General features: G+C 41.0%; 1 protein-coding gene across 3 annotated transcripts in view; it reads left to right on the plus strand.

Moving 5' to 3' along the window:
• PPP4R4 (protein phosphatase 4 regulatory subunit 4) overlaps window positions 1–24,715 on the plus strand; it is an 83,790-nt gene that overhangs the window by 53,283 nt on the left and 5,792 nt on the right. For all 3 annotated transcript variants that reach the window (XM_045822901.1, XM_045822902.1, XM_045822903.1), the window contains 13 exons: window positions 204–323; window positions 2,754–2,831; window positions 3,715–3,798; window positions 4,396–4,578; window positions 7,129–7,234; window positions 9,505–9,652; window positions 13,478–13,622; window positions 16,204–16,245; window positions 16,343–16,417; window positions 17,657–17,726; window positions 18,160–18,243; window positions 18,541–18,634; window positions 21,255–21,325. In XM_045822901.1, the coding sequence (XP_045678857.1) occupies window positions 204–323; window positions 2,754–2,831; window positions 3,715–3,798; window positions 4,396–4,578; window positions 7,129–7,234; window positions 9,505–9,652; window positions 13,478–13,622; window positions 16,204–16,245; window positions 16,343–16,417; window positions 17,657–17,726; window positions 18,160–18,243; window positions 18,541–18,634; window positions 21,255–21,325 (1,300 nt within the window). The remainder of the gene's footprint in view (window positions 1–203; window positions 324–2,753; window positions 2,832–3,714; window positions 3,799–4,395; window positions 4,579–7,128; window positions 7,235–9,504; window positions 9,653–13,477; window positions 13,623–16,203; window positions 16,246–16,342; window positions 16,418–17,656; window positions 17,727–18,159; window positions 18,244–18,540; window positions 18,635–21,254; window positions 21,326–24,715) is intronic.

Genomic DNA, 24,715 nt, shown 5'->3' on the forward strand with positions numbered 1-24,715 from the left:
TAGTAAATATTGGTGAAATTTATGTTGACTTCTATGTATAAATTACAATCATAGGCATCTATTTGGATCTTCCTAATGTGATTTCTAACTAAATTCTGATTCAGAGGACACGATTTCAGTTTAAGTGAAAGGATTGTAGTATTAGGAATCGGTGCACGTTTTTCCCTCCTTCCCACTCACCTTCTCCCTCCCACCTCCGCCAGGCCATGATTGTTTTTGTCGATCCTAAAAACTTCCACATGGAACTCTATTCCACGTTCTTCTGCCTTTGTCACGACCCCGAAGTACCCGTCAGATACACGATCGCCATTTGCTTTTATGAGGTAAGACCGAAGAAGTGATACATTTGTTGTTAATTCTGTCCGTGTGCACTCGGTGATTATCTGGTGTTTGTGCACTTCCGTTTGCAGATGCTTGTAAAATACAGGCTCGGTATCTCTTCCACAGTCTAGTCCTAAGTCTCATTTTAAAATTTTCATAATTCTCTTCTTAGAATGTTTATAGAGTTCATTTACATAAATATATTTTTATTATATATTAATCCATTCATTCAGTATATGAGTATTTATACCAAGTGCTTACTTTAAGCTCACATTGTGGTATAATGTGGGTGTTGCAGAGTTGGAAATAAAATCAGTTTTTATATGCTTTATAGCATTTACATTTAACTTTGTACCTAAACTTAAGAACTTGAGAACACGTGGGAAATTGAGATTAATTATTTAAATGTATTGTTTTTACTGCAAATGTATCATGTTTCACGAATACAGCCATTATAACAACTCTCTTTCACATTCAGCTATTATAACAACTCTCCATAATATGAAAACAAAAGTGAATTAAAGCTTTTCTGATGGCTCTAACTAATTTTTTAACTGCCGAGCTTGAAATGTGGGGCGTGTTTCTTGAGTGAGTGCAGCGAGTATGTGTGAGCTGTGGCTGCGGGGAACACGTGTGTGTGCACGGTGACTTGTCAGCTTAACACCTGTGGCATAGGAATCTCTTTATAAGTGGCACAAGGAATGATTTCCTTTCTTTGTAAGAGGTGAAACAAGTTTTCTTATCCTCGGTGTGAATACTTCACACCCTTCCTTGCACTGTGTTCCTGCGTCAAAGCATCGTTAGATTAACTTCTTTTGAGTAACATTTTTTTCCTGATATGAATGAAATAAATGTTCATTGTGCAAAATCTAGGAAATATTCCCTTTAAATCGCATAATTAACTAGGTAATTTCACTGTTGCACAGTTAAATCATCTTTGTAAATATACATACAGAAATATGCTTTTAGAGGAGGAGGGCAGAAGGCACGGGCCAGCTGAGTGAAATATTGTCTCTCATATGCACTGAGGGGGTATTTAGGTGTGGTTATCATGCATGCTTGTATTTTTCTAGTGGTTTCCAGAGATGATTGCATGAAATTAGAGTCTGAGAATGCAATATTTATGCAATATGAGAGTGTCTAATTATTTATTTTTACCTCATTCCTTTAATATTTCATTTTTATTTGTGTTTTAAAGTAGACATAATATGTTAACACCATAAAAATAAATATGTGGAGATGTGTACACAAAAATATTCCACTGATAGAAATGAGTTTGGAAATTATTGATATGGTTATTTGCTGGGTAGCTAGTTTCTGTACTCTCCCAATCATACCGAGTAAGTGGGCTAATAGTGATATTCTGATCTATACTGGTGGATTTAAACTTTCCTAGCAGTATTATTTCTAGGTTCCATTGATTTACTTTAGTATGCTTTAACTTTGTTCTTGTGTTTATTTTGAAAATATTTTCGACAAGCCAAGAGCAACCCTATAGAACAAAGGTTCTAAAACCTTTTTTTTAATCAGGAACCGCTTTTTTGAAATTAAACTTTATTTAGAGGCCCAATAGTAAAAATAAACAAACAAACAAATAAGTAAGTAAGTAAGTAAGTGCAAACCAGTGTATCTACCATTGTGTTTGGCTGGAGGGGAAAACAATACCTGTTCACAAAGGAGCTGGATTAGTCTAGACTCTCTCTCCTTTCATGCTGATTGCAGTCTATTTTTATTTTTTAAATATTTTATTTATTTACTTTTTTTTTTTTTAGAGAGAGCAGAAGGGAGGGAGAAAGAAGGAGAGAAACATCAATATGCAAGAGACACATTGATCAGTTGCCTCTCACACGCCCCAGCCAGCAACTTTCCGGTTCTCGGGCCGGTGCTCAGTCTGCTGAGCCACACCAGCCGGGGCGGACCGTAGTCTCGGATGGGAAAAGCCTTCCGTGTTTTGCTTGCTTAGGCGTTCTCTCTATTCCTGTCACCGTGGGCCTTCGGGAGAACTTGCCTCCTTCAGAAGCTCTGAGCGGGGATGAACACTCAGAGCCTGAGATACCCTGTCCCACCCCGGTGGCTGCTTGCTGTCAGCCTTCCCCCTGTGAGCTCAGGCATCTGCAGGCCTGTGACTGCTCGTGATGCCGAAGTCCTGACCGATGAGTCCCTTTCTCTGCACGTTCAGTGCTGTGTGTTCATTTCCTGTCCCTCATATCGATACACAATTCAGCGTGCTGTGAAGCAGACTGAAAAGCTTGTTATGTATGCAAGTAATTTTTCTAGGAATCTAATTTTATGTTTGTGCTTTAACCTGGTCTTATTTTAGAAGAGGTAATTAACAGGAGTGTATTTTTAAAAATTATTATTATAACCTTTGTATGTCTAGTAGTCTTCAAATCTGAGAGACTTTATTACATTTCTACACTTCTACATTTTAGGTGTCTAAACTTCTGAATTCTGGCGTATATTTAATTCATAAAGAATTAATAACATTATTACAAGATGAATCACTGGAGGTAATATCTTCTTACTCTTTGGTTTTTACTTCTTTTATGTTAAATCTGAATACCCCAATCCTTCCCCCCCGCCCCCTCCCCTTCTGGGGAATTGCATGAACTCTTTCCGCTGACCAGCCCAGAAGCCTTAGGTCAGTGTACCACTGTATCACAGGCTGAAGCTGGGAAGGTCTTTTAAACAGATTAGGTTTAAAGATACATTTAGTTTTAAAATATATATGTATATTTGTTCAGGAATTTTGGAAATCCCAAAAAATAGACAGACTTTTAAAAGAGCAAGTATCTTTAGTTCCAATCACTGTTACTGTTTCGTTATATTTTGTTCATTTTCTATTTTTCTATATAAGGATTTTTATTTTACATAATTGTAATCGTATGTTATATCACATTTTACATCATTTTTTCTTCTTAACATTGTTTGGGGAGTATACTTGTGAAGGCTTTGAAATACTTAATTTTGGTGCCATAGTTAGTGTATTCCAGTCACCTAAATGACTACTAGCCTGCTCAAGTGCAACTCTCAGCACCTGGACGTCACTGCGGTGTTGTCTGGCTCACACTCTGCGTTTTAAAAGAGTTTGAGCGTGTTGGCTGTGTAGGAGTAGCTATCTCAGATCTAGACTGTTTGAATAAAATCAAGAGGCAGGTACACTAATCTCTTTTGATAGTTTGATAGTTTGATAGGGGTAGGTGCTTTGACCAGGGCAGTCGATCATGTTTCTAAGACCCTCCAGCAAGAGGATGTAAGAAAACAGAAACCTCCAAAGTGTTGTTGGGTAAATAACACTGTTTCCGTGTAGGAGCTGACATGTGAAGTTAACTGACCTAACATTAAAAAAAACATTGTAATTGTCCTAAGAGTAATCAATATCTCTATTAAAAGGTACTAGATGCTCTTATAGACCATCTTCCAGAAATCTTGGAACTTATGTCTGCCGGTGGAGAAAGCAATATTCAAGAAAATAAGGTAAACCCCAAATATCAAAAAGTTTCTGAACGTTGTAAAACATTGCCTGTCCTCTACCGAGTTGCCGTGAGGAAGGATGAGGGGGTGCTGGGGAAACTCTGAAAGCCAGCGTGCCGCCTAGTCGGCGCTCGGGGAATGTCTGCTGGGGCTGGCACAGCTTGAGTTTCCTCTGCGGTTCTTATCCTGCCGTGACTCCTCTCGCTGTCCTTGGAGTTTACGTTATTATTCTCAGTTTTTATTCACATTAATTATTATTCCAAGAATAACAACTGGTGAGGACAAAACGGCAGGAATGTAGAAGGTCAAAGTTTGCTGACAGTGAAATAGAATGGATTTTACTTTAATTGGAAGGGTTGTGAGAGTCCCAGTCTGTATTTCATAATTTGGTTTCCAGTAATTCATAAGTTTTACTTGGAGATTTTTAAGAAGCATTTGGTTTAATCCCATTTTTATCTCTCTGTAACAACTGAGATGCCCCCGCGTTGTGACACGAACGAGAGCCTTTCCTTCCCCAGTGTGTTGTCAGCGGAATGATTTGACTGACCCCGGCGCCTGACGTGTTTCTGCCTGGTTCTCTCGGTGCGTTTTCTTTTCCAGTTGTCCTCTCTGCCCGACTTGATTCCAGCCCTCACGGCTGCTGAGCAGCGAGCTGCGGCCTCTTTAAAATGGAGAACGCACGAGAAGCTGCTCCAGAAATACGCCTGTCTGCCGCACGTCATGTCAAGTGATCAGATTTATTACCGGTTCCTACAAAGAATGTTCACAATCATGATGACAAACGTGAGCCCAAACCCTTTGATCTTGTTCTCTGGAACTCACACCTCAGTTTGGAGTTACCACCAAATCTTTTACGTTCTTGAACTCCTACTGTTGCGGAAAAGTCACTCACACGCGGGGAAGATGATGAAGCACAAACTTTATTACCCGGGGGGCCCAGAGGGTTAAATCCCCAAATTCTGAGCCGAAAAGGCTGGGTTGGGAGTCCTTTTATATACCAGTTACACAGGCAGAAAGGGAGGGGGAACCAGCTGCTGAAAGCAAGCATTCAGAAGCAGGAGCAAGGTCAGTGGCCTTGAGATAACCAGCCGTTGCCTTGGTGACGGCACCTTACCTAATTGCAAGTGTTACAGAGAGCAGGTTTCTTTTCCTTCCACACTACAACAAACTCAGTTCACTCCGTTCTGCCCAGAAGGATGTTTTCTTCCCAGGTCCCTAGAAGGGAACTCACGTTTCCCTTTGCTTTCCCCTGGGTTTCCCCTTGACCATCCTCTGCCCAGCGGGAGGGAGGAATGAACTGGTGGCGCCCGCGCTGACCCCGAGTTTGTGCACTGCCAGGGAGAGGGTCCAGGGAGAGGGTCGGCAGACTCACCTCGCACCTGGTGCAGCTCTTCTCTGGTGGGGGGAGGCTCGCCAGAGTTCAAGGTCCCCACTGCTACGTGTGCCTTTTGCTCTGACGCTCGCCATTTACGTGCTGTGGCCCCAGGGCCTGCTTCTGCTGTGCCGCTTCGCCAAGGCCTGCCGTCGTCCCCCTGACACTAGTTTGGTCACTTTTATAAAGAGTGGCTCTGTGACGGATGACGTTTATACTAAAGACATGGTGCCCCACGAGGGATAACTTTAAAATTAGAGTCAAAAGCAGTGGCAGGTGGGGGAAGAGCTGTACTCAAACTCCCCCGTAGAATAAGTTGTCTGCCTTGCTCATGAGAATTCCCGGAGAGGATTATTTAGCCCACAGTTCACTGTACATTTAATATGGTGTCCTGGTGTCCTGCTGCCGTTTTCTGAAGTATCACAACTTCCACCTAATGTGTACATTTTAGAAACTGTTAAAAAGTACTTTAAATTCACATTGTTCTCAATAAAAAGGAGAGAATGAAATCTAGCAGCCATCTCAAAAACCCAAATTGGATTTAGTTTGAAATGTTAAAAACACAGGATGAATTCTTCCTGATTTTCCCCTATTGATTTTCAGAGCTAGGAGTTGGTGAAGTCACTTTCTGTATGACAGATGGGTTTTATTTTCGGTTTCGTCTTTTTGACTCATGTTTTATATGGAGTGATGTTTTCATTGGTGGCGGCCATCTTTTGTGCCCTCGGATTGTCCCAAAAGCTTCAAGCTGACTTCTGTGTGCTTTTGAGATGATGGCATTTATCTTTGATTTCTGGCCCCGAAGATAATTTACTTTTTATAACATCCTATATACTGCAAGATACAAAACATATGCATTTTCATATGACTAGAATATATTTGAAGTTCTGTTGTAGACACAAAATGAAATAATAGAACACCATGCTTTTATCCAAAATTCGTTTTTTTAAATTCCAGTGGTATTTCTGTTTACGTGTATTTCTTAAATTTCCTGTGCTTACTCGTAGAGAACATTTTCTTTTGACATTCAGTACATTAAAAACACCACACAGAATAGTACCCCAGACAATGCAAACAGCTTGTGTAAAATAATGGGACGAGGGAGCAGGCAGTATTCTCTCAGCAATGTAATGTTTTATTCTGCTTGAGTTTTCAAAGTTCCCCATTGTAACATCTGAATCTTCAGGAATTGAATATTATAATATGTATATGTAAGTCAAGATGCTGAACATGAACTTACACTGGACACAACAGTATGTCTGGCTAAGAATTTTCCTCTAATAAATACCTTGCATCCAAACCCAGTGGAAATGGATGGTTGAACTCATTTAGAGTTAAAGCTGTTCCCACTGGTATGACAGAAATTCAAAGGACAACAGTGTTTCAAACACTGTAAGACTGACGTGGTGTCCTTTGATTCTAAGCTTTATCTGTGTCATGGACCGGGAGCCTCATTGAATAACATTGAGGCTGAAGAGCTAGAAGTGAACCAGGAGGATTGAGGAGGATACCAAGCCATGGGATCTCTAAATTTACACTTTAGAAGTGGAACATGTGTGGTGATGTACTTGATGCAGGGAAGGGTCTAGCAAAAGCTCGTTGGATAAGTGGGTGACAAGGTCCAGGGACTGGCTAAGAGAATGGGTGGCCAAGGTGTGTTTTGGGAGATTGTCACTTACGATGAAGTGGCAAGGAAATGACAGTTAAATATGAATCAAGTCTGGGTGATTTAAATGACTGTGCCAAATTAAAATAACTTTGTAATGTGATGTATTAGTTGACTTGCCTGAATTATATTAACATTAGATTATGAAGACACTTCCAGAGGGCCAGAAGCACAGTGATTTGAGAAGCAGATAACACTGCTCCTACTTTTTACTCAATAACCTAGATTCGTGGGGCCAAATTATTCAGACTGTATACTAACTGACTAGTTTAATTGCCTTTCTTATTTCTTCAAGAATGTCTTACCTGTCCAAAAGGCAGCTTCACGAACTCTGTGCATTTTTCTGCGCTATAACCGTAAACAAGAACAGAGACATGAGGTCATTCAGAAATTGATCGAACGTAAGTAACTGTAAACACTTACTTTGAAACAAGGAAGTAAACAAAGTGGTTGGCCTTAGTTATATCATTTGCTATGAATAATTAGGCTGATGTTGGTGAATACCCAGAGAGTGTTCATATTTGAGTTTTATGGGTTAAGTTTTTGGTTTGTTTTAGAAACCTTATGATAGGATTAGATCTGTGATGGTGGAAGTAATAATTACTGTGGGCCTTTTTTTTTTTGGTGAATTTCTATACTTGAGAAATTAAAAAATATATATATATATCTGTTGAAAGCCTAGTTTTTCCCCTAATGAAATAGAATTTGAAACTAAAATGTAAACAGAATGTCCATGAATCTAAGCATGTATTTATGTTTCTATCTTAAATATTAACAGTGAGGTTTTATTTTTTTCTTGAATAGAGTTGATAGTACACATAAATGTGAATCTGGTGAACCTAAGTAGTTTGTAATGTCTTTTTTTAAAATCCTCAACAGAGGATATATTGTGATTGCAGAGAGAGAGAGAGATCAGTGTAAGAGAGAACCAAACATTGATCGATTACCTCCTGGGAATCAAACCTTCAACCTAGGTATGTACCCTGACCGGGAATCAAACCTGCAACATTTTGGTGTATGGGATGACGCTCTAACCAACTGAGCCACCTGGCCAGGGCTATGTCTTAATGTCTTTTAAAAAATTAGGCCAATTAACAAATGCAAATTTGCCCTGGCTGGCATAGCTCAGTGGATTGAGCACGGACTGAGAACCAAAGTGTTGCAGGTTCGATTCCCAGTCAGGGTACATGCCTGGGTTGCAGGCCATGACCCCCAGCAACCGCACATCGATGTTTCTCTCTCTCTATCTCCCTCCCTTCCCTCTCTAAAATTAATAAATAAAATCTTTTTTTAAAATTAGGTCAATTAACAAATGCAAATTTATTTTAATTTGCTAAGGATCAAAATCAAGACAAAAACTTTTAGTGAAAGTGTTAATTCTAAAAATAGTGGCCTACAACTATATCTACTTGCTTTGGCCACAATGTCTTAAAGCTTTTATTAAACTGTTACCCAGCATAGATGGGTAATGGGGTTTCTGGTTATTGGAGTTTACCAGTTTAAGTATAGATTGCTGCTTTTCAAAAAAAAAATTAGAGTATGTAAAATTTTATTTAAGAAAAATTATACTTAGTGTACTTTAATCTTTCTTTTTTAGTCTTTTTAAATTAAATTTTTATTTTTCAATGGTAAGATCTTACGTTTATTTATTTTTCTTCGATTTTATTTATTTATTTTTAGAGAGGAGAAGGGAGGGAGAGAGAGCAGGGGAGAAACATGGTTGTGTGGTTGCTTCCTGTGCACCCCCTACTGGGAACCTGCCCCACAACACAAGCATGTGCCCTGATTGGGAGTCAAACCGGCCACCCTTTGGTTCGCAGGCTGGCTCTCAGTCCACTGAGCCACATCAGCCAGGGCTGACCTTACATTTAAAATATTTTGGTTTGAAAGAAGATTTTACTTGGTTATAAATATGAAGAATTTTGCTTTGGAACATTTATATAATGAGGGAGAAAATTATCTTCTTGATACAATCTATATTATTTTAATAATCCCATGTTAATATATGACTTCCACTTCAAGGCATTTTTAAAGGAAACAAGAGAAAGAAAATAGTTAATTTGACTGCTAAAAGATTTTGAAGTTATACTACTACCTTATTTTGTTGTGTATGATTGTGCACTTTTGTTGTCCAAATTTTTGAGGGAAAATAAGGATGTGCATTATACATGGGTATAATGATTACATACCATGGGCATAATGATCCCGTGTATAATGCACACAATGTGGGTGCACATTATACACGCCAAAATACGGTACATATATGCATTTGAATTCTAGCTCTGCATTTACCTGCTCTGTGACTTTAATGTCGCTGAATTTCAGTACCTTTATCTTTTAGGAGGGAAAGTTATGTGCTTATCCCATTGTATTGCATGAGTACTTAGCACATAGTTGGTGATCAAAAGTAGTAAATATAGTCATTCAATTTGTACTAAATGCTAATGGGATTGAATGCAATGTTTAATAATTTTTTTTCTGTTTTCTGAGGTATCATTAATTTGGGGGGTCTACAAACCTGGGGTAACACAATACAATTTTTCTCTTATCTCTTGTATTTGCTAAACAATTACAGGTATAAAGAAAAGACATGGATTGTATGTCTGATTCTGTCACGTAGTTTCATGGAGGAAAAGTTAAACTTATGATAATTTTTGTTTGTTGTTTCTAGAACTGGGCCAAGGAAAAAGCTACTGGAATAGACTTCGATTTTTGGATACCTGTGAATTTATTATAGAGATCTTTTCCAAATCATTTTTCTGTAAATATTTCTTTCTACCTGCTATTGAACTGATACATGATCCAGTAGCAAATGTGAGGTATGGTTATCAATCCAAGAAAATATTTGGGAAAAAAAATGACATTTTAATGTATGCGCTATAATGAATATATGCAAAATCTTTTTCTTAGTCAATTACAAAATCAAGTAAAGGATTTATATTTGCTTTGAAACTCTTAGTGGTCTCAATGGCTGAGCTTCAGTTGGACTGGGAAGCACAATTTTTAACACCGTCTTGAGTCTTATTTATGTGTGTGAGAGAGCAGTTAGTCAGAGCCAGAGCCGTAGCCTTCTCTGGCCGCTTGGTCACACACGTAGGCTTCACGAAATGATTGAGCAGATATGCGTAATTTATTTATCCTCTAAGACAAAGAAAAAGTAGTTCAGAATTGAATTGGAGAGAATCTGTCCACTTTTAGTGCCCTGTTTATTCATAGAAATATGGCTGCTTTGAAGTCTTTTTCTGGCCTTTCCCAGTGCTCAGCTGTCTTACATTTTTGAAGTCCAGTAGGTGTTCATTGCAGTTGGCTAAGAAACTGTTCGATTAGATGGAGCAGGCCTGAAAATGCCTTGCTTGGAAATTGGGGGAGGGGGGGATAAATATATTTTGCCTTTTTTTCCTCCCCAAATAAGCATGTTATTTCTTCTCCTTAATTGTGGTGAAAATGTGTAACATAAAATCTGCTAATTTAAGAGAACAGTTCAGTGGCATTTAGTACGTACATACTGTTCTGTGAGAGTTATTAGTGCATTGCATAATGAGTTGAGGAGGATTTTAACCGCTTAGCCATTAGATTTCTGTGTTCTGTGCTCATGTCTCTGTTCTGAACTTGAGGACCTCCGGTCTGTAGGAGGGAGAGAGGCAAAGTCAGGTGGCCAAGATTTCCCGGAAGAGAGCTCTGGAGCTCCCTGCTGAGTTTTCGCATGCCCCCCACCCCTGGCTTGATGCTGTGTGACGTGTGTGCCTCTTTTATAACCGGCCGGCATGAGTTGTGGTCAGCGTGTCGCGCATCCTAATACTTATCAACAGGGAGAACAGCCAAGGCAATATGTGTAGACCGACAGTGTTGCTGTTGAGAGAAAATATACCAGAATTGTCAAAAAAACACTGAAAAGTTCAATCTGTGAGCTTTGTGAGCATTGCTTAAGGTGACCAGACCCAGAGATTGGCCTCTGTGTTCTGTCATTAGCGTGAGAAGACACAGAAAGCACGATCGCGCTGGCTTCGGTATTTTGTGCGTCCTGTCTGTGCTGCGTGAATGAGAGGTGAGGTTTCCTTGACTTGAGGTTTAACGTGCATTTAAAGAACCTGTTGATAATTCTTCAGAACTTAGCTCTTGCTAAGTAAGTGATGGATCTGAGCATGTTGTTGCCATTTTGCAAACTGAAGTTGTGATTCTAGAAAAGTGGCTTTCAATGTGGTGAATTGTCAGTTGCCAAGCAGTTGACAAAAACCATTTGAAAGGAAATGGAACCTCCTCCACTCTGGGCCGGGTGACTAACAATGTGACGCTGGCTCTAAGACAAAGCAGCCTGCTAGCGCGAAACCGAATGAAGATTGATTGGATGTTGCTCTGTGGATTTGGGTGATGCCTTTGGGTGAGAGATCATTGTATGGCAGTTTGTCTTGGTTCCCACTTCCTGCCTAGGCAGCTGCTGCACCCCAAAAATGGGTCGAGCAGCACCATATACTAGCTGGCTTTTGGGTCCTAAAGCCTTTGCTTGGTGCTTTAGAGACGGGCAGATAGAAGAGGAGCTGTCCCAGGCAAGGGTCCTTGCAAGGATCCTGCAAGTCAGGCGGAGAGTTTCCGAAGCCACTACCTCAGCTGATTTCCAGCTTTGCACTTGCTGTGTGTCTTTGGACAAGTTACAGAACCTCCCTGTGCTTCTGAGAAATAAACCAGAGATACTGTACACAGAGTTCATTTACCAGAAAGGTGTCATTCCTAATCTCAAAATCTTTATAATTTCATGGGCCTAGGGGTCTCCTAGAGATAAATTTCATTACTATAGTTTGTATAGCTTCTGCTGAGTGTATGTTTCCTAGACCTGACTTCGGTGATAAAGAATGAAGTGTGCATAGATTGTTGTTTTTGTCTTTTGTTAAGTGAGTGTTTAAAATTTAAATTCATGGAGTCTAGACAGTATCAAGGCTGGAAAAAGTATTACTGGTATTCAAAGAAGCCTTCTCCTGAGCTGTGAAAAGTGAAAAAAATTCTCTTTGCGGGACTGGGACGCCTTAGTTAATGCATCAGCAGGCTTGCAGTACCCGTGGTGAGCTCTGCATGAGTTTGAGGCCATGACAGCTATTTGCAGAGCTGAACATTCTAGAGGAGGAGCTGTCCTCTTTTGGTTGAATAAAAAGCACATTTTGTCGTACGAGAAGAATCTTTAAGTGAAGGCTCAGCTGACAAAGCATCCTGAAATCTGTAGGCATGGGACTTGGCTGTCACAGGGTTTGGCGCAGAAATAAAAATAACGACATCTGGAGAGCACTCAGGTGAATGAGTGGAAACAGCAGCCTGGCGTCCCTCTCTGAAACGGCCAGCTCCAGCAAAGCAGCTGAGTTTGTCTGAGCTTAGCCAGGCAGAACGTTCCTCTGAAGCGCCTCCTCTTAGGAAGGTTTGCTGCTCTTCCCTGCATTTCCTCACGCCTCTCGGCAGTCTTCAGGCTGCTCATTGCTTCCTTATCAGCTCGCTCTAGACTGTGGCTGTGCCCTAGACTCTGTCCTTTTATCTCCTCCTCTCTGCTGCACCCTGGCTTACAAATCCTGTGTTTGCTGAAGGTTCCCGACTCGGTGCCTCCTGCAGGGACATCCACCCTGAACAGAAGGCTCATTGAGCTGACCGCCCACTTTGCACTTCTAATAGTCACCTCTGAAATCTGTCCAGAAATACCCCTGCATCTTGCTCCTGAGGTCTTCATCTCAGGGAGCAACCATTGCATCCTTCCTTTTGCTCAGGTCAAAACCTTAATTCCTACCTGGCATTCCACCCCCATCTCTCACACTCAAGAGTCCAGCCACTTTCTCACCACCTCAGCTGCTGCCTTCTGGCTCAGACAACCATCAGTCCTGCCTGAATTATCGGAAGTGCCTCCCCCGTTGTTTCCTTTCCTCTGTCCTGACTGCCCGCAGTCTAATCTCAACACAGTAGCCAGATGATACTTGCAGAACCATAAGTCCGATCATTTCACTGCCCGCCCCCCACCCCCACTCAAATCCTCCATGGCCTTCATTGCACTTAAAAGCCGGTCTCCTACTACTTACTGCTCAGAGATCTGCTAATTTTACCTTTGCCCCCTTCTAGCCACTGTAGCTGATTTTTCCAGTTTGGAACCACACCTAGGCTACCTGCCCCTAGAGGGCATAGGCTCTTACTGCAGCTGCTGCCTGTAATGATCTGACATTCGTGGGGCCTAGTCCCTCATTTTTTTCAGGTCTTTGCTTAAATGTTATCTTTTCAGTGAAATCTTCTCTGAAACCCTCTCTCACCGCCTGTTTTAAAATTGGAACGCCCCCTCCTCTAGTATTGCCTCTCCTCTTTCTCCATGTTATTCTCCTTTACAGCGCCTACCACTACCTAACAGTCATTTCACTTAGCTCATTCTCTCTCCCTGCACCCACACTAGCATGTAAGCTCCAGGACAGCAGAGGATCTTGTTGCCCTTATTCACCATTGTATCTTAGCGTCCAGAACAAGAAATGCTGGACCATCATAGGCATTCCATAAACATTTGCTGCATAATAAATGAATGCTCAGGCTTTCCACAGTTTGAATATTCTTTCAGTGTTATGTTGCTATTATCAGTTATTAAATCTAAGTCACAATTTACTCAGAAGTGAATAGTATTTCATTTGTTACAGAATGAAACTTTGCCACTTGTTACCCAAAGTGAAGTCCACTCTGAAGATGCCGGCAGATAAGCATCTCCTTCAGCAGTTAGAGATGTGTGTGAGGAAACTTCTGTGTCAAGAGAAAGATAAAGATGTCCTGGCTATTGTGAAAAGAGTAAGTGTCACACTTGCCGCAGCATTGGCATTTCTCGCATCAAGACAGTCTTCATTATATCTTCGCTGTTTTAGGTTGATGGGATGGCACTATGTTACAATATTTATATCCTTGCTAGATTAATAAGACTTAGTGACTGATTTGGTCGATGTGTTCTACAATCGGATATGGAAACACTTAGACATTAACTTTTGTTGCTAGTAATAGACACTCCACAAGAGAGAGCCTGGCACCTTTTAGGTGCTCAGTCAACACTGTTCAACTAATAATGGACACTTTGCTATCAGACTTTATTTACAAGCAATTTATAATCTGGGAGCGCTCTGTTGGTAAAATTGGGAAAGTCACATTGGACGGGAACTTAGCCGTGGAGGGGCCCCCCGAGTGAACGCAGCATCTGTTTGACATCAGAGAAAGTCTAGACCCAGAAATACTACGTGTCTGCTCAAGGTCTTGTTAGTAAATGACAGAAATAAGACTAGAATATAGATCTCTTACCTTAAATGCATTCTTTTTTCAGTAGTGTATCACTGTCGTATGGTTTTTGTTTTATTTTGTTTCGTTTTAGTATGTAGTTTTATGATATGGATTATTTGGGAATGTTGGAAAACTAAAACAATATAGATTTGTGAAGTCAAACCTTAAAGTAGTTTAGTCTTCAAGAACTTTTTTTGCTCAATATGCGAGTATAACTAATGTTTTTATAAGATTAAGTCAATTTAAAGTGGTTGCTTTTATGAATCTGGATGTGAACTCCAGGACACATAGTCTTTGAGAATTTATTTGTAGTGAGAGAAATTAATTTATTAATGTCTTAAATAACAGCATTGATATGAGGGGAAAAAAGAATTCTTTGCTTTTTCCCCCCTAGAAATCATTGCCAGATGTTACATGAGGAACTTTTTAAATAAAGTGATTGATAGCCTAGTATTTATTAGTATAATTTTATTTTACTGAAATGTGAATTCTTCATCAACTAAAATAATCAGAAATACCCAGAGTCTGGACATGTGTCTACATTTTTAAAACACACATATGTGTATACACATATACAGACACATACACACACCGTGGTTTCTACCAGATATTTCTGACCTTGCATTTAATTACAGAAGTTTAGCTGATGAAGTTAACATGTCAAAATAACACACATGAGAGAGTTAGTTACTTTTCTGAATTGCTTTGAGATAATATAAGCAAACCCCATAAATAGCTACAGAAATGCTATCATTAATTAAATTAATGGGTTACTAACCTACCATGGATTATTCCGGAGTACAGCTCTTACTTTAAGTACGAAGTCCGTCTTTCCCATGACGACTCCGTAGTGCAATGTTATCGCACTGGGTGTCAGCGTGGGCCCCTTCCAGAGAAGCCGCACAACGCTTCTGGATGAAAATGGACTTGCTGACTCTGGTCATTTTTGTAACATGGGAAGTAATTTTATTTAAAAGCGGTATTTCATGGCATAAATTTTCAAATTTTTATAAGTTTCAGCATAAAAATAAAGCTTTAAATAAATATTATGTTTGCAATGGATAGCTTTGGCAGATGAGCATGCACTGGGTCCGGCAGAAGTAGCACCTGCTTGAGTGTGGTTGGCAGGGTAATAACGTGGGTGTAATAATTCATAGTTTAAATTTGAACATTTCACCTAAAATGTCATTCTGTGTGTGTGTGATATCGTTATGTCACAGAATTACATGCTTATGACTTTGCAGTAAAAGAGCCTGTAATAAACCAGGGGTGTTACTGGTGCCAGACCCTGTATAGGTGTACCTCCTTTTGGCCATTTGAGTCACTTCTGCAGAGAAGTGCTGTTCTCTGTCAGAGACAGGACTGTGGGGCACTTGGACTGTTGTTGGAGTGAAATAATTTGTCTCATGGTAATGTGTTCTGAAAGACAAGCACTAAATTGAAAGAATGCTTTGAGATTAAGACCCTTTCTATTGGTTAGGGTGTCATACGATCAGAAGTTTCTGTGGAACAGAAAGGAATTAAGAATTTTAAGCCAAATGATTGCTTCATATGTATTTAGCTGAAATATTTTTTAAGGTTTTATTTATTTATTTTTAGAGAGAGGGGAAGGGAGGAGAAAGAGAGGGAGAGAAACATCCAAGTGTGGTTGCCTCTTGCGCACCCCCTTCTGGGGACCTGACCTGGCCAGCAACCCAGGCATGTGCCCTGACTGGGAATCGAACCGATGACCCTTTGGTTCGCAGGCCCAAAAGCCACACCAGAGTCACACCAGCCAGGGCAACAGATTTTTTTAATTAAAAATTTTACTGTATTTCTGAAAATTCAGAAAAGCGGCACTGGGAGTGAGTGATTAGAAATTAGTTAAATTGCATATGTTTAGAATTTAAAATATTTCTCTAGACTTGCTCTTCTTAAAGTAAAAAACTTTTAAAATTTTGAATAGATCCTGGCATTACCTGGCATTAACCTATAGAAGCTGATTAATAAAAGGTAGAATTGGGAAGAACTTTAAAAGTTTTCTAATTTAGCAGAAAGGAGTCCGTTTGCTAAGATAATGGTTGACCTCACTGCTGTTGAGTAACCTCGAACGCTTTCCTTCCAGACGGTGCTGGAGCTGGACCGGATGGAGATGTCCATGGACGCTGTGAGTGCCTGCTCTTTGCCTGTGCGGGAGGGGTGTTTGAAGTTGGCACAGACTCGTCACGGGTGTTTCACAATTTCATTCTAAACTTTACACTTAGTTTCAGAAAAAGTTTTATGAAAAAGATTTGTTGGATCAAGAGAAAGAGAGAGAAGAACTACTTCTTTTGGAAATGGTATGTTGTTTTCCCATGCGCAAACACACACTTTTTTTCCTGACCAGTATTACCTGTGCTTTGCTATTAAGCCTAATAAATCATTTCAGTGTCACGCTACTTTTTTTCTTCTTAAACAACTAAATTGGAATCCTGATTATTTGAAAGCTGTTATTTTATGAACTGCAGGGAAAACTACACTTGAGAGGTTTTAAAAAGCCTGTTTTTATTGAAGTATTATTGACATTCAATGAACATTTTAAGTGTGCAGTTTGATGAATTTTGACATATGGGCATAACTGTGAAACCATCACCACCAAACGTTTACCAGTCAAAACACCCAACATTCTCATTCCCTTGAAGGTTTCCTTCTGCACCTGGATGATTCACATCTCCTCCTCCAGCGCCCAGAAGCCACTGACCTAGTCTCTGTCACTACGGAGTAGTTTGTGACTAGAATTTATATCAGTTTAATAATATATTGCCTGATCTTTTTGTCATGCTTCATGACAAAGAGAAATGACAGAGAGAGAGAGGAAGGAAGAGAAACACTGACGTGAGATAGAAACATCAGTTGGTTGCCTTCCCGTGTGCGCACTGACTGTGGATTGAACCCGCAGTCCGGATGTGTGCCCTGCCCAGAATCGACCCCGTGACCGATCTTCGGATCTGCGAGACCACTCGCCAACCACTGGGCCGCACTGACCGGGGCTGGGCAGTGCTCCGTACCCTGATCTGGGAGCCGGCGTGGCTGTGTCAGCGTGCTCCTTTTTGGGAAGAGTCACTGAGCTGTACGCTTAGAATTTTTGCACTTTCTCTATGTATATTATATCTCAATAAACATTTTTAAAATGTCCCAAAGATCATTGCCTTTTCTCACAGTCTTTTAAAGAAAGACATTATTTTGCTATTCACAAATCAGAAATGAAAATGGCCAATAGTAACAAATTTTTTGTGCTAATGAAAATCGGTAAATACCTTCAAGAAAATAAAGGCCCATTACCACAATGATACGAAACTCCTTTTTTTAAAATAGCTTAACAAATCCCCAAAGGCACAATTCTGTAGATGTTAGAAGAACACAAATGTGAAAGAAACTGGACTTCTTTAGGCACTAATTTGGAAAATAAAAGTACTTTTTTCAGCAATTTTTGTGAACAAGATTTATATTTCTAAAGCTTGGGGTAATTTCTCATTAGGACATTTTTCTAAGTTTGTTTACGCTCACCTTGAATGCTTAAGATGCTGTTTCACTGACAGGAACAACTAGAGAAGGAGAAGCAGCAAAGTGAGGGAAGGCCCATGAGTGAGAAAACCTACGAAAAGAAACGTAAGTAGTTTTCTTATGTCTTCACCGCTCAGTCACACAATCGATGTTTAATCCTGGCAGTGCCGAAAGACCATGCTGAGTGATGAATTTTATATGAAAAGTTGCCTTTCTTTTGCTTTTAAAAGTCATTTTCAAAACTGGCTGTGTAATGTTGCATAGCTGTTAAGAATACATGAATAAATGATGAGAATCCTGTGGAGCTTTAGTTCCTTCAAAGGAAAGCGATAACAGCAATAAAGTTATGAAATTGTCACTGAATAATTAAGATTGAAATATGTAAATATGCAAAGTAACAGTATTTGGGAAAGTGCGCGGCTTCACGAGGGGTAGTGTTTCCTTTTCCCTGGGTCGTCTTGTGTGTGTGTGTGTGTGTGTGTGTAGATGGATCGGAGCCCGCGGGAAAGAGTGGTGCTTCACCCAGAGTTTGTTTTAGGTAGAGACGCCAAGACACCAACAACGCTGCCCAAGAGCACCCCCACTTCTGCTCCCGGGCCCTCTTCCAGCGCCCCATCGACAAGTAAGAGACAACTTCCTGGGTTTCCTTCTTTCCTTTTATCAAAGTTCTTTACGGGGGAAAGTCACTCTCGGATGAGGTCCACTATGCCCGAGCACCACTCTTCCTTCGTTAGAGTTTGTTTCGGTGGTTCTCCGTGGGCAGCTGGCATGAGAGCGCTCCAGGAGCCCCAGCTAAGGAAAGGAAGCTGGACACCCCCCTCCGTGTTTCTCTGAAAACGCTGGGGCTTGGAGAGGGCGTGGGGTCGGGCATCTAACGATGAAGTGAACAGTCACGTTTTTTTCCTGCTTGTTACCCTAGGCAAAGAAATCAAGAAATCCAAACTGATTCGGAGCCAGTCTATTAATAATCAAACTTTTCATGCAAAATATGGCAACTTAGACAAGTGTACTAGGTATGTATGATCTGTCAGCTATTCACATTTCTTTTTTTTAATATATTGTATTGGTTATGCTATTACATTGTCCCATTACCGCCCTTCATTCCCCTCCACCCTGCACACCCTCTCCCACCCACATTCCCCCCCTTCAGTTCATGTCCATGTGTCATAAGTTCTCTAAATTCTACATTTCCCATACTATTCTTGTCCTCCCCCTATTTTCTACCTACAGTCTATGCTACTTATTCTCCATACCCTCTCTCCTCCTCCCACTCCCCTGTTGCTAACCCTCCATGTGATCTCCATTTCTGTGGTTCTGTTCCTGTTCTAGTTGTTTGCTTAGTTGTTTTTTGTTTTGTTTTGTTTTAGGTGTGGTTGTTAATCATTGTGAGTTTGCTGTCATTTTACTATACATGTTTTATCTTCTTTTTTTTAGACAAGTGCCTTTAATATTTTGTATAATAAGGGCTTGGTAATGATGAACTCTTTTAACTTGACCTTATCTGAGAAGCACTTTATCTGCCCTTGCATTCTAAATGAAAGCTTTGCTGGATAGAGCAATCTGGGATGTAGGTCCTTGCCTTTCATGACTTGGAATATTTCTTTCCAGCCCATTCTTGCCTGTAAGGTCTCTTGAGAAATCAGCTGACAGTCTGATGGGAACTCCTTTGTAGGTTACTGTCCCTTTATCTCTTGCTGTTTCTAGAATTCTCTCCATTTTTACTTTGACTAATGTAATTATGATGTGCCTTGGTGTGTTCCTTCTTGGGTCCAACTTCTTTGGGAGTCTCTGAGCTTCCTAGACTTCCTGGAAGTCTATTTCCTTTGCCAGAATGGAGAAGTTCTCCTTTATTATTTGTTCAAATAAGTTTTCCACTGGTTGCTCTTACTCTTCTCCTTCTGGTACCTCTATAATTCGGATGTTGGAACATTTAAAGATGTCCTGGAGGTTCCTAAGTTTCTCCTCATTTTTTTGAATTCTTATTTCTCCATTCTTTTCTGTTTGGTTGTTTCTTTCTTCCTTCTGGTCCACTCTATTGTTTTGAGTCCCAGTTTCCTTCCCATCACTATTGGTTCCTTGTGCGACCCTCCAAGGACCTCTCCTGGGAGGCTGGGAGTCTCTCCCTGCGCCTCAACCCCCACAGGTGTCCTCAGTCAGTGTCCCGAGGCTCTGTTTCTCAGCGCTGGGACCCTGGGTTGCGCACACTGCCTTGCTTCATAATTGTGGCCTCGCTGGGTCTGCCGGTTGCCACCCCTCACGGGAGTCTGCCAGCTGCTGCTTGCACGCCCAGGGTCCACCCGCTGCGGTCTTGTGCGCCCCAGATGCCTTGCGTGCCTGGTCCTACGCTCTCTGCCCTCCCACTGCGACCCGCACCTGGGTGTCCAACTCCGCCCCTCCTACCGGTCTAGATGAACGGGTCTGTTTTAACTTCTTGGCTGTCTGACTTCCTTACATTTCAGTTTTCTATCAGTTCTGGTTGTTATTCTGTTTATAAATTGTTGTTGTCCCTATCTTGGTTGTGCGAGGAGGTATGGTGGCTCCACCTACACCTTCATCTTGTCCGGAAGTAGCTGTTCACGTTTCAACTTTTATTTTATAGTCTCGCATCTTTATGTATGTGAAGTACTTACAGTATTATAAAATCAGCATTAATTTGGGGTTTTTTATAGGTCAATCATTTTTTAGGTTTCTTCTCTAAAGACTTTGTTAGAAAATAGCAGTCTACCAGTTTGCTTCGGAACAGGTGTCCTGGTGGTCTGGGCGACCACGGCGGGACAGCCGTGGAGTGGCCTCCCAGAGCCCCTGTCTTGCTTCATGAGGAAGGTGGCCCTGTGTCCCATGTGCCAGACAGCTTCCACGTGGGTGCGGACGGGCCCCGTCCGCTGAACGGCTGTGGGCATGTGTTTGCTCTTCGTACTGTTGTTTCTGGCTGTGAGAGGCCGCCGATGCATCTCTGTGGCGCACTGACCACAGCAGAGTTCTGGCAGCAAAAGAGTGTCCAGTTTCCCCCTCGGCTCAGCAGACAAAAGTATAAACAGTTAAGACTAGGAGAGAATCAATAAATTAAATGAACATGAGATTTTGTTACAGACATGTAGTATAACAGCTGCACATCAACCAACAAGCAAAGTGATTTTAAGAAGGCATAAAGTCTTTAAAAGTATTTTTTAAAGTATTTATTTATCTATCAAAAATATGTTATGGAGAAACATGTGTTTCTTTTATTAAGACTAGCTTAGTCAGAGTTTAAGCTCTATGTTAGGACCTTATCAATAGGTCTATGTAGAGTTCCTAGCCAATAGTGGGATCTCTGTTTGGACAAAAGGGATTAGAAGTGAAGATGGGTTGTTAGCAAGAAAATGTCATCATATTACCCGTCTTTGCTGATCATCAAAAGACTAACTGTTATTCCAATTCAGCAAAAGTTTAAGGAAATGCTTCTAAGTTTTAGACAAAGTAGTTGCTGTGATGCGTGGAATAGAAAAAATACATGAGAAGTAAAAATAGCAAGCATGTTTTATTACAAGTAGGGAAAGCATTTAAAATCAAAGATTAAAAAGGGCCAGGTGCTAGATGAGTGGGGTTGAAACACACACGCTCTTGTGTTTGCAACTTGATTTTGTTCTTTTCCAGTAAAAGCTCTGCAGCAGCATACACGACCTCTGTCTCAGGCTTCGCGAAGACGTCTGTGATTTCCCTCGCCGGTGAGTAAACTCTGAGCTGCTCAAGATATTGTTGCATGTAATAAAATACGATTTTCTCTAAATGACCGGCTTTTTAAATTTCTAGATACAGGATTTTCCCTAAATGTATATCTTTATCAAATACCTAAGAAATTAAACTTTTCCCTAGCAATTGAGAACACATTTGACTGTACTATTCCGTTCTCACTCTGTGTCAAGACTTGGAGTTTACTACTTTTAAAAGAGAAAAAGGACACAGTGACAGTGATAGGATAGGTTTTACCATAGCCTGAGACCTGCTGAGGCATAGACTGAATTTTTTTGTAGTATTTTTAAGTTAGTTAAAAACATTAGGGCTTTGCTAATGTTTTTGTGCAGATGACGTGCAGCTAAACATTTGCAGTATTACCTATGTGACACTATACCAGGAGTCAGAAAACTGTTTACGGGAAGGGCCAGAGAGTAGACATTTGAGGCCTTGTCGGCCACTCTGGCCTCTGTCGCATCACTCAGCTCTGCCACCGTGGAGTGAAAGGAGCCGGGGACACACGCAAGGAACGAGGGTGGCCGTGTTCCAGGGAAAGTTCCAGGGAAACTGCCCGCGGAAACGTGCGGCAGGCAGATCCAGCCACGAGCCGCAGTTTGCTGGCTTCCGGCGTAGGGAATAGAACGCAGATTTTTTGCTCTGGAAATATCCGTCGAAAATTGTAATATTGACCTATGGCAACTTTTTAGTGTAAATTGAAGTTCTGAAATTTTTAGTCATTATGTTTCCCGTTTAGGTTGTGTTTTGAGTGGTCTGTCTTTCTCTTGCCTCTGACTGTGTTCTTTATAGTCTCACGGAGAATACATACACACTCACTGACTATTCCGTACACAGTGTGTGTTCATTTGCCAGAGCAGAAGACCTTTCTGACGCTAAAGCTTTACATTCACACACAGTATGTAGGCTGGCTCCACAAGCTGTACCACAGGCACCGCAACAATCCCGAAGACCTTACTTGCTGTAAGTTGCAAGTTTGTATAGAAAGACAACTCGGAGCTAACGGTGCAGATGCTCACAGCTTCCACAAGGGGTCCTTCCGACTCGGGTGGGTCCCTGCCGGCCTCTCGGAGTTAGCTTCACCCAGCTGTGAACGAAGACTTTTACTCAGGAACTTGTAACAGTTCTTGCCCCGAAATTTCTTTGCCTAAATCATTAAGAATATGGACTCTGAACTGTTTGTGTGTTTGTTTATATTTTTAGAGAGAGAGAGAGAGAGATTTGTTGTTCCACTTACCTATGCATTTATTGGTCGATTTTTGTATGTGCCCTGACCGGGCATCAAACTGGCAACCTTGGTGTATTGGGATGACTCTCTCACCAGCTGAGCTCCCTGGCCAGGGCTGAACTGGTTCTTAAAAGTTTTAATTATGTGCATTAGTTTCTTCAGTTTTTATTTTGCTAGTTCCTAAGTTATCTTGAGAATCAGGAGAGTATATATAGACAGACCCTAAAACTTAACGTCCACAAACTTAAATAAAAGCACATATTTATAAGGGTAATCTTTTATTAAAATATTTGAAAAATAATCTGTCTTAAGTGTTCAATATTGTCTTGGAGAGATGGAATATAGTTTTAATGAAATATCTGGTTTTCTTTGTTAGAAAAATGTGCTTATTACATATCGATTACTTAGTGAAGTGCAGACTGAGGAAAAAGTCACTATACGGTTACACATGAGGTGGAAAGAGAAAATGGAAGCAAAATGTCTGTACTTGAACAACAATTAAAATAAAAAAAATTTTAAAAAATGTGCCAGGTGTTCACGTAGAGAAGAGATTTTATCTGTGTGTGGGACTCGAGACACAGCCTTTAAGATGACTGTGTCCTGTGAGGTGGGCCCCAAGGTGCGCCCGGGCTCTGGCAGGCAGAGGTGGGTGCGGAGTGACGCCCCGCGCAGAGTTCCCGCCCTGAACGGCAGCGGGGGCCGTGTCTCCAGGGAGCGGCGGTGGGCCAGTCCGGCGCGTGGAGCGCGTGGAAGGGGAAGCAGAGTTCAATGAAGCTGAAAGGAAGGATCGGAGTCATAGCTTGGAAGGTCGGATTGAATGCTTTGTGCTTGACGTGAGCCCATCCTTAACTGTGCGGTGACTTCTCCCTGTCTCCAGTTTCAGCGCGCCAAGGCGCATCACGTGGGCGCGTCAGACCTGGGGAGGTGCGGAAGGGATGCCGGGGAGGGTTCAGGGGAAAACGCCACGTGTCCACTGTTAGTGGCTGTGGGAAGCAATGGGGCTGTGTTAGCAAGCAGTTTGGTAAAGCTCATCAAGAACCCTAGATTTAAAAAGGACCCCATGACTCAAAAAAATCCCATTTCTAGTGAACTGTCAGGAAGCACTAAAATAAAATGTGATAAAAATATGCCCCAGTGTGTATCCTTGATACGATGTGATGGAGATGGCACGTTACCTCTGTCATCCTCCCTCCAACCCCGGTCTAATGTAAGAAAGGCGTCAGATTGCAGTAGTGGAGCGTCCTGTTGAGTATTTGGCCAGTGCCCTTCAACACTGTTAAGGTCATCAAAAACGAGGAAAAGCTGAAAATCTGTCACAGCCAAGGAGAGCCAAGAACGAGTAATGTGGTACACTGAATAGAATCCCGAGACAGATGTTACCAGGTAAAAACTAAGGAAATCTGAACACGGCGTGGATTTTACTTTATCATGTATCACTGTTGGCTCCTCCATTGTCAACAAGTTTAGCATAATAATGTGAAGTGCTTTTAATACGAGGGAAACTGGGTGAGGAGATAAATGGGAAATCTTAGTGCTGTCTTTTCAATATTCCTGAAAATGTAAAACTAAAAAAAAAGTCTATTTTAAAAATGACATTTACAACAACTTCAAAAACATTAAATTCTCAGGGATTAATTTTTAAAAATACATGCTAAGTGTACACTAAAAACTTTAAAATGTTGCTGGAAGAAATTAAGGAAGACCTAAAAAATGTGGTGTTGAGTAGGGGAAGAATCTCCCTTCCTTTAAGAAGTTCTTATAGCTGGGTTAATAATAAAATAATAAAATTGGCACAAGACTAGATTAACAGGAGAAAAAACAATTTAATATGCACACATGGGATAATTACAGTATGATACTCAGATCACAAAATGAGGTTCAAAGAATGATCCATCCAAGTGCCTTTTAATATATTTTTTTAAGATTTTATTTATTTACTTTCAGAGAGGGAAGGGAAAGAAAAGGAGATAGAGAAACATCAATGTGCGGTTGCTGGGGGCCATGGCCTGCAACCCAGGCATGTGCCCTGACTGGGAATCGAACCTGCAATGCTTTGGTTTGCAGCCCGCACTCAATCCACTGAGCTACGCCAGCCAGGCCTTAACACTTTTTAGACAAAGAAACAGTAAATTTGTGAAGA

This window comes from Phyllostomus hastatus, unplaced genomic scaffold (assembly GCF_019186645.2).
Source record: "Phyllostomus hastatus isolate PE091 unplaced genomic scaffold, TTU_PhHast_1.1 phas_scaffold_501, whole genome shotgun sequence".
Taxonomy (NCBI): Eukaryota; Metazoa; Chordata; class Mammalia; order Chiroptera; family Phyllostomidae; genus Phyllostomus; species Phyllostomus hastatus.